Source organism: Anser cygnoides, chromosome 1 (genome assembly GCF_040182565.1).
Source record: "Anser cygnoides isolate HZ-2024a breed goose chromosome 1, Taihu_goose_T2T_genome, whole genome shotgun sequence".
Classification (NCBI taxonomy): Eukaryota; Metazoa; Chordata; class Aves; order Anseriformes; family Anatidae; genus Anser; species Anser cygnoides.
In genome coordinates this window covers 9526308-9539569 of record NC_089873.1, presented here as the reverse complement: position 1 = coordinate 9539569, position 13262 = coordinate 9526308, and the positions used below count along the sequence as shown (strand labels likewise).

General features: G+C 35.3%; 1 protein-coding gene across 5 annotated transcripts in view; it reads right to left on the bottom strand.

Moving 5' to 3' along the window:
* Positions 1-13262, bottom strand: part of SEMA3A (semaphorin 3A) — a 329677-nt gene that overhangs the window by 33208 nt on the left and 283207 nt on the right. For all 5 annotated transcript variants that reach the window (XM_066981865.1, XM_066981753.1, XM_066981908.1 and 2 more), the window contains 4 exons: positions 4439-4581; positions 3181-3295; positions 3012-3081; positions 1752-1896 (listed from right to left, as the gene is read on the bottom strand). In XM_066981865.1, the coding sequence (XP_066837966.1) occupies positions 1752-1896; positions 3012-3081; positions 3181-3295; positions 4439-4581 (473 nt within the window). The remainder of the gene's footprint in view (positions 1-1751; positions 1897-3011; positions 3082-3180; positions 3296-4438; positions 4582-13262) is intronic.

Here is a 13262-nt window from a genome sequence, read left to right as displayed (position 1 = left end):
TTTCCCTTTAGGGAAAAGGAAGCTACAAGTCTGACATCTAAAGGAACTTCAGAAATCATTCTTCTCTATTCTCAACACATCATTGAAAGTAAATTCATTTTTATCACTTTAGAAAAATAAAATCTTCATTGCAGTCACAGATGTCTCTCATTTTTAAATTCAGTTTTATCCTACTAATACAAGAGAATGATTTTTGTAAATACAAGAATAAAAGTTCTTTTTCAAAGTGGTAGACACAAGGATTAGAATCATTGGCAGTGGAGAAACTGATGGTCTCAGCCATTCTTTTATTAACTTCATTTTCACTGGCACAGCTTCTTGCACTACATGATGCAACTGAAGGTTTATGTAGAATTTGGGAACACATTTATCCTTATGTAAGAAAGTAACTTATGAGGAAATCCCAATGTCTTTGCACACTCTTGGTGAATCTTAGTGTAGGTATATTACAGTGAAATTGTAAGGGTACAATCCATTCTGAAAAGGCAGTCAGAAAAAGTATAAATATCTTAGCTATATTTACCTACTTTGACAAAAAAAAAAATAGCAAAAAATTATGATGACATATCAGCTTTAATTACCGTAATTAAAAAAAAAAAAAAAAAAAAAAAAGAAGTTTAGCATCAAGAAAGAAATAAAACCTCCCTTGTTCTGTCTTTTAACTCTGGAAAGAATTAGGAATCCCTTTAGCAGAAGAAGTGGGAGCTGGGCAATATGGCTTATGTCAGGGTGCCACTGTTTTCTTTTACTTAGGAGGTCACTTTTGCTAGGCTAAGCATATAGACCGTCTACCTGCTGGAAATCAGTTAAAAAATCAGATTTGAAATAACATTTTTAAAACATACCAGATAAAAATAGAAAATCAGATGGTTTAAAAAAGAGAAAGGATCAAAACTATCCCTGGTTTGTTTCCTGCCTTGTATTTAAGAACACTTTTAAGAAATATTACAGACAGATATATTATTTATGTTTCTGTTTATATTTGCATGTGTATGGACACTTTATATTCAGCAATGATATTCTAGAATATAAATGGATCAAGCTGATTTACACCAGCTAAGGAGCTATCCTGATGTGTACAATAAATGCTTTTCTCATAAATCCCCTATCTTAGACTAGTGGCAACTTTGAGGCAGTTAAATACTTATAGAACGTGCTGATATCAGTTTGCAGTTGTAGGTATGGGTGTCTCATATACACCAATATTTTAGTCATTCATAAACTAGAAATGGAAACAGGTAGAGGCACAGATTAAAAAGAAATGACAGAAGAAATCAGTTATTGTCACTCTAACATCCATTGCAGAAATATGTCTTACTGTACTAGACTTAATGTTGCAAACAATGCAATGTTTCTTAACAGTCAGGCAGATGCTCTGTTTTGTGTTCACTCTCACCAAGAATGGTTCTGCCAGTATTTGGAACAAATGCAAATTCCAAGGAGACAATAATGCAGAGTAATTTATTACACATTTGACTTTCAGCAAATTTCTGCAGCCATTGCTCAAACTTATGTTGAAATTGACAAGAATGCCAAAATGAAAGTCCAAATGAAATTAGATCACAGATATAATGACAAGAAAATCAGGAAATTTTGGACCTGGATGAACTGTTAACTTTCCCTTCTGACACTCAGTCTGTGTCATCTTTTTCAGTTTTTGTTCTGGATCTCAGCTCAAGGACCGTGTAATGTGCGAAAATATTTTCCATGGTTTTCTCTTTTTAGATTACTAGATTTCTTAGGGTACTTACAGTTCCTGGCCGTGGGTATGGCACTCGCCCTTGGTAGGGAACCCACTGATAGTTTGGGCCATCTCGGTGTGCGTAGGGACCAAGAAATACCCTCCTCACATCTGTCATGCTGTACATACATACTGCTGACCCCTTGAAGATATTGCTGAAAATAAGGGGAGAAGAAATCAAATCAGGTTCTTTAAATTATCAGTCGGTTTAATCAGGTGGGTGAGCTATGGGAATAGCAGCTTGTTGCTTTCTAATTTATTACATGTGTTGATTATCGAAACTCTGACATGCTCTCAGAACAATCCTAACTCACCTCTTGTGAAAGTTCAGCATAACTGATACGATCTCTCAGACATTGTGATAACCAGATGGCTGCTATTCCACTATTTAAAACATATTGTCCCCACAAGTCCAAAGCCCTGGTCTGAGTAAACTTCACCAGGGCTTGTTGAAGATTGTTCAGTTCTTTCCTACTCTTTGCATTTTTCTATTTTAATTTACTTTTTAGCAGTCTCTTTTGCAATTTTGTTGACCTACAGGCAACAGTTTGGGTACTACACATGCAAACTTCAGTGTTGCTTCTTACCTTGAGATTTCTTAACAGGAGACAACAGCAAGCACTTATAATTCTTCCTTTTCTATGCCTGGTTATCACTAGCAACATTCTGTCTGTCTACAAACTGAATCTTTCATTGTTTACAGATAAATGTAGCAATGCTCTGTGTGCCTAGTATTGCAAACCTTTCTCAGACCAAAGCTACAAGTATAATTTTGTTTCTGATGAAAGCACCATGAAACCAAAACATTCAAGTCAGAGTTACATGTGATTCAATAACAGAACTTTTGAAAGATTTTTAAAACTTACAGATTTCAACAGTGTTTTTAACTAATACTTCCTTGATTAGCAAAGTTCTAATACTGTGGATTTTCTATGTTACCCTTCCCCCAAACAAGCAATACTGATGCTTATGTTACTTTTCCAGGTCTGTGTGGGAAGGACTACAAATTCTGATCTCTGCTATTAAAATGCAATTCAACAGCAAGAACAGCATGAGAAACTGATAGTCTTTGTGATTACTTGCTTCAGAGTGATGATGTACATTGCCCGTTAGAAAAGAAACCTAATTAATTACTTCTTTCTGCCACTGACTTCTCAGTTCAAAGGTTAAGAAAATTTTGTGTTTCTTAAAAACATTTTTAACAAAGAGACCTCTTTAAAACAAGCAACCACCCAAGTTTCCATGCAAGTTTCCATGATACACTCTGTACCTGGAAGTTGTAAACACTCCATAGACTATTGGATTTTTAGGGTCTTTTGAGTTCATTAGGAACACATCCTCTGTAACAATAACAAGAGACAGAAAAGGAAAATAAGTTACATTCTGTATGGACAATGCCAGAAAATGCTTTTATATTCAAAGCCACTTCTGTCACTTACGTAGTTCATCAAAATGTGTGTCAATGCCGTTGGGTCCTGGCACAGAACAAATCAGACGTGCCTTGAGGAAAGTCGTCCATTTGTTAACAAGACTCCTGTGTCCACCAAAATCATTCTAATAATAAAAGTATTTTGCATTAATACCTAGTAACAGTCTCTGAAGGATCAACAGAGTGCAGTGTTAAATAATCACAGGATGTTACTTAGAGAAAACAGAAAAAAGAATTCAACTTCTACATATAAAAACATAATTATGTTGCCAAAGACATCAATTCTGAATTAATTTTATTTTACACAGGGTCACTACATAGTTCACAGTATCACTTTATAGTTCACAACATTTAGAGAATGATAATAACAAAAAACTCCCTATATATATATTATATATATAAAGCTGAAAAAAAGACAGACAAGCAGAATATTTTACCCCAGAGCTCCCAGGCTGACATGGCTTGCTAAAGCCTACAAGGTTTATTATTTTTAACTGTGTAGCAACGAAGTGGATGTACTAATTGCTTGTGAACATTGTAGGTGGAAATGCCAGCACAGTGGGATCAGTTGCATTGCTGCATAACTTCTGAGTAGAGGTACACCAAGGAACTCATACTTAGAAAGTAACTGGTTTTCAAGCAGCCATTTCTGGATTTGATGGATAAACTCAAATTATGTGTATGGATTAACATAGAATTGTAATGTAAACGTCCTACATACGAAAGTTACAACATTTATGAGTATAATTTAATTTGTAGATTTTTTTTAAAGTCTGTCAGAAAATATTTGGACATTTATCAGTGTGGATGGATGATTCAATCTGCAATCATTAACAGTCTTCTGGATTGTTGCCCATTTCTATAGCTAAGTTAAACAGTTATTTTGTTGAATCTTCCTTTGCCTCTGTTTTAAGGATTTTCACTAATGTGGAAATGGAAAAGTATTAACATTCCTTTAAAATTAAATTCTTCAAATGTTTTTGGCCTACCTGGAAGTATCATATTTCCTGTAAAAGTTTCCTTCTGCAGAAACATTCTAAACATCAGAAGATGCCTAAGATTTTTTAAACATAATGTCATAGTTAAGCTTCCCCAAATGAAAAGGAAATAAATATTATACCTTTCTATGTATCCAATAACTATCACTCTGCTTCACTATAATGCCAGGGCTAACACTGAATAGTTTACAGGCATGAAAAATGCGGTTTCCAAAATTGCCAGTGTCCTGCTAGTATATTCAGTCTCACACAAAGAAGACATCATTTTACCTTACAGATCTGCCCTATTCTGGCATGAGTGGCTTTTCCATTGTGCTCTCCATCAATTGCATTTTCGCGGAAGAAGAAATAGATTTTGTCATCTTCTGGATTGTCACTTTCTGGTATCAGGTGAGCACTAATAAATCTGGGATCTGAGAAGACAATATCATTGTATGTGTTACTATACCATGAATAAAATCACTTACCTTCCTTACGTGAAATAAATGTGATTTTGCTTCCCCAGAATCAATCTCTGCATCAGGTAAGAAGTATATCCAAATTAGGTACGTCATTACCTACAATGTGACATTTATATTCCTTTTATCTCTAATACATAGAAATGTTTACTATAGATATTTAATGAACTGACCTTAACCTTATCACTGGAGCAACTAAACGTTCATGGAATCTCATACATGAATGGAGATAGCTTCCTAATTCAATCTAGATATTATTGACATTTTTGTAGTTTGTTTGGATGCTTTGACGTTTGATCAATAATATTTTTATAAGTCTATCATAAAATAAGAGAAATATTGAGACAATCATAATTTTCCTAATTTAAGCAATAAAGAAGTATATATAAAGAAAGCATTTTATAGCAAGAAAAGTATTAGTGTCCTATTGTAAAAAAAAAAAAAAAAAGGGTTAAAACTATAGTTTTGTTCAACCTTGTCCAATTCCAAACTATGATCCCCTCAAACCCAACATTTTTTTCCTTGTTTTCAAGAGAAATGTATCTACTCAAGTTGTTAAAATATTGTCTTGTTATTTTTTTAAGATTTTTTTTTTCTTAGAAAACTTTTCCTTCTTGACAATTAGAGTGATGGTGTTATTTGCTGACAAAGATACAGCAACAAATGAAAATGTGTAAGATGCAAACATACTTGTTAGCTATTAAAAAAAAATGGCAGTAAGAAGTTTTGGAAGAAAAGTTTATAAAATCATAAATGTAAATTCATACCAGTAGTGAATCTCTCTCATCACTATATTTTACAAAGATACTTCAGCTGGTATCTTTCACTATATTTGGAAAAAGAAGGCAAATCCAACAGATTTATCAATCTGTTTTATAGCCATTTTACATTGCTGGGATAATTAACTGTGAACTATATTTAACTACCCAAAGAGTCCTGTTCCTATGTGAAATTATAAGCTATTTTAGTGTCATGTATTAACATCTTTTCAGTGTATGTTTATTGCCATATAGTCATGGAAATAATGAATTGTAGTTTGTTTTGCCAGTTTGCACTAGCTGTCCTGTGAAACCCATTGCCTTATTAAGAACAACAGTGTTTGTAAGCAACTTTTTTTGATATATTTATATATATGCATCTATATGCTTAAATGTGTCTATTACATGAACACACAATGCATCATATTTTTATGCTTATATTTTTATATATTATACAGGAATGGCCATACTGGCTTAGACCAAGGTTTACTTAGAGCAATGTACAGACTTCAGCATCAACCAAAAGAAATTATCTGGGACAAAGTAAGAATATGGTAGGTCCAAATAATACTTCCAAAGGCCAAATAATACTTCCAAAGACCAAATAATACTTCCACAGAATAGTTTCCCTGACTCCAACTATTTTCAGCGTATCTGAGTCCCTGCTTGGCTGCTTGTCTAATGTGTTTATTTACTCTTAACAAAATTTTTCATCCCGGTATCTCTTCAGAATTCATTCACAGTGTCCTTTTGCAATTTGTTACTAAGTATATAATCTAATAAACTAAAAGCTAATTCTGATTTTGTGGTTTGAAGATGATTCTTACTTACTTCATTTTCCTACATTTGAAATGCCTGCAGTGTTTAAGTTGTGGGTGAATTGTGCTCTTATAGAGATGCTCTTATACAATGCTTTGTTGAATTACCTATTCTTTTCTATTAAATCCTAACATTTAATATAGACTAGACTGTTTCTAAGCAGATAGCTAAAATTTAGTAGAACTTTATGTGCCCTAATCCCAGAATCTCACTCTTTATTGGTAATGCTCAGTCCACAGCCCATCATTTTATATGTGAAGATAGGTCTATTTTCCTCATGGCTTTCCCCATGTTGTTTCACTATATCATTCATCAAGAATAATTTAATTTGTCATTTGATTGCTTAGCTACCCAGTTGCATAAGAACCTTTTGTAATTCATCACAGTATTCCTTTGTCTCACTGTGCTGAATAACGTAGTATTGTATGAAAACTTTCTCATCTAGCTGCTCAACCCATTTTTTTTTTTTTTCTAGGAACATGTTGAACAACAAAGACCACAGAAAAGATCTCAGTGGAACTGTGTCTGTTACCTATTCTCTATTAAAAAAAATCTTTTTAGACCAAAACAAAAAACCAAAAACATTAGAAATCTATAAACAGCTTAAGCTCTCCATCTCTAAAACAGGAACTCAAGCTAGCCTTCAAGTTACATTGACACAAGGCCCTAGATAAATAATATCTAGATCATATTGTAACAAGGTTAATATATGTTATTTTTATATGATGTATCACCAAAATATCTACATGGCAACCTGAGGAAGGATTCATCAGAGAAAACAGACACCCAGACACTGGTCTGGGCTACTGGATCTGAAGAACTGGTCTGAACACACAAGGTTGTTTTTACAATCTTAAGGTCTTAATGAAAGGGGTAAAAAAACATTCAACCAAAATCTAAATACATTCCCAAATGGCTGAATGATTTGTCTCCAGCACAACGGGTTTTGTAAATCACAAGATATCAAATTCTAACATAAATCACTATATTGTCAGACATCAAAATTCTAACTTTACACTGGCTTGTGATGAGCCCATGGGGAGACCCATTCAAGGCAGCGATATTGCTGATATAGTAAAGGTTATATAAACTTGCCCTAGGTTAGCATATTATTATTCTTTTCTTTCTGTCTCTTAATTTTGCAAGTGAACCTAGAACAGTAAGAAAGCCTAGTATTTGAGCAGAATTGATAAAAGAATTACACAAAATATTTGAAGAGATTAAAAATATGTATTTCAGATAACTAGCAGAGTGGTAGCAGAGGAGAGGGGTATGAGTAAGTCAAATAGAACTAAGGCCATAGCTAGAGCACATGAATATGCTTTTTACATATTTCTTAGCAGTGTTTATCTGGGAAGAATTCAGAATTTCAATTAGTGATTAGTAATTCTAACTACATCCCCCAAAATAGAATGCTCATACAGCCTTGTATTAGAGCATATCTATTGTACATCATGGAACAGCTTCTGCTGAATAACACTTGTGTTTCTTACTGAGCAAACCTCAGTTTGTTTTGCCACCTGGTTAAACTGATATGTTTTAGTCAATAAAAGAGTGGTTCTTCCTGTTATACATCCCTCATTCCTGTTTTTTTCCCCCTCTTCCATATAACATTTTGTGTGTCTATGTAATGAAACAAATGAAGGGGAAAAAAAAAAAAAAAAAAGAGGTTATATGTGTTCTATTGCATATAGACACAATTTCTGTTCGGAAAGAATATAACGATCATAGAAGCAATTTCATATTATGTTTGTGTGTGCATGTTTGGAGAGAAGAAGAGAAATGTGTTTAATAATTCAGTAGGCTATACAGCTAAGAAGTGTGGGGTAGTGTAAACTAGTGATCTGTAGTGTGTTCTTTATTGTTTCATTAACTGAGGTGCTATTTGATCTGAAGCTTGATGCACACTGGCATAAAGCTCCGGATTTTCAGACTGTGCTTACAACTAACTGTTTAGGGCCATGATGAATCAATCAGCCAGATGGCCAGCAGTCACACAACATAGCACTCTCCATGGACTGCGTAGCATGTTTCTATTGCGCTTCTTTGAAGAAGGGAAGGGAGGTATTGTCCACAGATGAGGGCCTTATCCTTGACTCTCCTAATTGCTCACCCATGCAGCAGAAGAAAGAATTTTATCCATGAATGTGTATGTTCAAGTATTGAGATTGCTTGGCCTTACCCTGCAAAATTAAACAGGCTCAGTATCGAGGTTCCCCATGGGAAGTTTAAAATAATTCAGTCAGGGTTGACCTATTTCATGTATTTAACACAGCCACATAAGAAGTGCTGGAATGAACTTCAAGTTTTATTGAACGGAAAGTGGAACTTTGATCCAAAATCACTGGTGACAATTGTAAATGTCGATGCACTGCAGGTGTTGTGGATAGATAAGATGACTTCAAATTTCTGTATGTGAATTATAGGGTATTCTGAAGTCTTCAGTCTTCAATCAGTGAAGCACTCAGAAAAGCCACTGCAATAATTCAACATGTTCTAGCTTAAAATGATTCTTCTATTGGCTAGACATCCAGAAAACATGTTTTCTGAAACTGGATTTAAGAAATAATTTGACGGCAAATAATTTGCAATGATTCATTGCTTTAAAACAACACATAACCATACAATGTGGAAGAGTCCTTTAAAAAATAGCATACATCAAACAAACATGTTTGAAACATGTTTAAGCATGATCAAAGGAGAAACAAAGCCACAGTATAAACATGAGCAAAATAAAATTATAGCAAAAACACTTCTCTGATCTTGCAGCCAATGTGAACAAACTAAACATAAAAACTTAGATTTCGATTTAAAGCAATCAGCATCAAGAAGCAAATTATTAAAGTACACACACCTTTTTCAGTCTCCTTTTTCCAATTGTCCTGACTGTGGGGCTATTTCTCAGCTCCCACATGACACCTTTCTAGCGCCACTTTTTCTGTGCCCTTCTGCAATTACCAGTTCTGCAGACATTTCATTGGCAGCAGCCCATTAAACTGTCCTTCATGAGAAATCTGGCTCTTTATGAAAGTGACACCTTGGTCCAGCTGCCTCTGTGATTTATATGCCATTGTTTGCTTAGTTAAGTAATGGAAACATGTTTTGCTTGTCTCAGCACTTTGACTTCAGAAAAAGCCAAGAAAAATTGATCTGCATTTATTCTTTTACAAACGTTACTCTTTAGCGGCAAGAACCACACATGCACACACACACTCAACAATAGCAAGAAACAATAAAAATCAGAAATTGGATTTCTATCAGAATTGTATTAACATTTTAATTAAGATATATAAGCTTGAGGCACAGAAATTACTTTTAGCTGTCAAGATTGAGCTAGCTGATGGAATAGAAGCTAGGGTCATCTCTTGATCATTCGACAGGAGCAAAAGGGTAATCCTCTCAGGAAATGTTTTGTAAAGAGTTTGAACTGGATGCCCCTATTATTGTATAGTTGTGGTCAAAATGACTAATTTACAAGTTCGCAGCAAGAAACAAGGGAAATTTTACGCTCAGTAAAACTAAAATTGCTATAATGTAATGAAAATTACTGGAGGGTGACTAAGGCCCTGAGGAAAACAGAACTAGGGAATTTGAAATTAAAAATTTAGCAAAAGCAGACATAGACAGCTATGCGGTACTTCATAAATACATACAGTGCCGCTCCTCTGAGATCCAGGAAAGTCAGAAAAGCAAGTACTGTCCTCAGAAAATCTGATCTTGAAATCACAGCGAGCTCCACTACTCACAGAGAGAAGGACTTATAGCATCAGTCATAAATGTGCTTAGCAGAGCCACTTGGTAAGGTCACCAGAGGACAAAGCTTTTAATATATGTTGATGAGAAAACCAAGTTGTTTTGCAGTTTTAGTCACTCAACTGTAGTTTACAAAACACCAAAGCTTTTAATAGTCTTATTCTAAAGTCTTCTCATTTTAATTCTTCCACTTTCACGTATCTTTTGCAAGAAATGACTTGGGCAAACACAACAGAGGTCTCATAGAGTCACTGTTTAGAATGAAGATCTTCAACAACACTACTGGCACCAGACTGGCATGCAGACCATCCACGGCTGAGATGTTAGTAACTATCACAATGTAAGAAGGACTGTGGTGATTCACTGATGTTGCGATGGAAACTCTCAACAGAAAGAGTTTCGAAGTTTGCCAACATTTGCCAAGTGGTACTTTTGTCTTTGAGTCAAGCCAGACTGATTCTGAGCAACCATGATTTTCTAATACTGTTAGCTATGATAGTTTCTGACGTCCTCCTTCTTAGAGATCATATCCTTTTATATACATATATAATTTTGATGACATAGATTATCAAATGGGCTAATAAATGAAAAGTTTAGCTAAGGTTTCTTGCAATTTTAATTGCATGAATAGTCTTTATTGTTATTATTACTATTATTGATTCATAACCCTTTGCAGAATTGAAAGAGAAATCTCCTTTGCACGGTTTGACCGTTCTGTTTCAGTGGAAATCCGTGTGAATCTTATTCTGACAGAAAAAGATTACATATTGTTATGGATAAAGGTATTAAAAATAATATTAACATATAATTCTTCCATCATTTCAATGCATGAACTCTTCAGAATAACAAATAAAAAGATGCACGACGCTTTTACTCATGTAATTCCCTCCACATCTTAGCGATACTGTTTCATACACGACACCGAGAATCTGGTCCTTGAGGCTTCTCTGTGCTTTGGCTGCGAGTGTCACAGCCGCTACGGTGTCAAGTGACTTCAAGGAGAGCATAACTTTAATTTACGGTACTTAGCACCTCTAAGTTGTGTAAACGAGCCCCTGAGTACCAGCCAAGGCTTATACCTCCAGGCACTGCCACTACCCTGATACCCCTTCTGCTACTGAGACGTAATTCAGTATGGATATTTCTTGTGAGGAACACTAGTTTACACAGGAGAAAGAAGAAAATGTTGATCTCTGATGCAATTATCAGTTTCTGAAACCTTTATTCTAAAAAGACAACAATAGTTTTTATTCCCTGGAATGGCTAATTATATGGTGAAGAAAAGTGAATGCAAAAGTTCAGTAAAATTATAGCTTAATTCTCAACATAAATTAGATTTCTCACAAAACAATGTTTATGATCTACCCACCCTACTTAATTTAAGAGGTGATTATTATCTCTTTACAGAACAGCAACCAAAATTAACACCTCTTTTCCATTGCTGACTATGTTTTGAGGTGTTGTATATCTATCAACACTGTTCACTTTAAACTGATGTAGTTGTCCCTTAAAGAAAATAATTGGGCAACTGAGAAAACGACTGTCCTTCACAGATCGGAAAGGAAGGCCAGCAGCATTTTATCTCCATGTAGAAATACTTTAATCTTGCTTTTCTGTATTTCCTAACCTCTCTGCAGAAAGAGCTTATGAGAGTTCCAGCTAAGAGCCTGTTTCTTTCCTGTCGATCATTTATCTGAAGTTTCTTGACTTTGATGCTTTGAAATTAAAACAGTGGAAAGCCTGTGCCTTAACTGTGTTACCTCCATCTTCAGAGCTCTGGCTTAGTGACAAAAACTAAAAATTGCAGTCTTTGTGTTAAAAAGTGCTGTATTACAGGAGAAAGTGGAGCATGGAAACAATGAAGGCAGAAGGTGCCTCTGATTCCCACACAGTTTTGGCAATCAGAGCCATGCTATGGGCCTGTCTCTTGTAAACTCTGAGGAGGAGCTCTGCAGGTGGAGCACAAGTCCCTGGAGATGCCCAAGCAGCTTATCTTAAATGACCCAAAACTCAAACCTGCTCCTCTTCACTCATGTGATTTTCCCAGGTCTTCTTGTATATTGGGAGTTGTGTGATTAAGTCTTGATGAAATAACCTTCATAACTTGGAAATTAGAGGTTACAAGAAAGTGTCCTGAAGGCAAAAAGAGCATGCTTCAGCAGCACCATCAGCCGAACTGCTGCCATAGCATACTGCAGGAGACAAGTCCTTGGTGTGATGTGAGGAATAGCTGGGGATTAGCAAGGTGAACACATTTCACTGAAGGGAAAACGGGACAGCCATCAGCAGCACAATTGGCAAAAGCTTGAACCCCCAACCTGAACAACAGTTGTTTGACAAGTATGTCTTCAGCCTCCATATGTCTCCTGAGACTTAAACTCTTAAAATATCTCTGTCAGCTCCATGAAGTGCTCAACCTTGTCTCCATCAGGACCCTTCATCCACACATATATTATTTTTTTTTCCTGCCCCCATTGTGAACAAATATGGCCTTTGTGTCAGAAATAATCTATTTTCAAAATAGGACAAAAACAACCAAATTTTGTACTGCCAGGTTCAATTTGAAGTGTGTGGAACGGGTCATGTAGCTGTAAAAGCAATCTCCTCCCAGACATCACATCAAAAACTGTACAGGACTTCGCCATCAACTCCTTTTTCAGTGAGGGATGATCAGTCATCGGGAAATGATCCTCAGCCTGAGCCAGTTCCCAAGCCGCAATCCAGCAGAGCATGCTCATGTAGCCACTTCCTACCTTATCCAATCTCCTGCAATTTGATTTCTTTGTTAAATCCTTTAGATTAGGCCACAAAACTAAGGTCATTTTGTCAAAGTACGAAAAAGGTTTTGTTGTTATAATTAACTTTTACAGCTAGTATATAAAGTAACTTGACACAAAATCCATTAACATAAGATTAATGAGGGATGGCAGCAAAGATTAAAAGAAAGACTGGGTGAATGACTGTTTTTAAGTAATCTGTCAGTGTAGCACAGCAATGTAAAATGCAGTAAAGCATCTGCAAGCGGAAACAAAACCCCTCAGCACAAACTTAGGTATTCAACGTGATAACATCAGTTATGACAACCTCTTTCAGTACTCATGTGAGCAAAATAAGTGATTCCAACTTAATTTAGTGTCAGTCATTATAAAGAATTAACAACATTAGTACCCAACTGAAATAATTTACTAATTTACTGATGACATGAAACTTAGTTCTGCTCATAAAAGGAATTAAAAACAGAAACAAAAAATCCAGAAAAAAAAAAATATATATATAGCACAGGTGTGATTAAACCTTGGAGTTGTT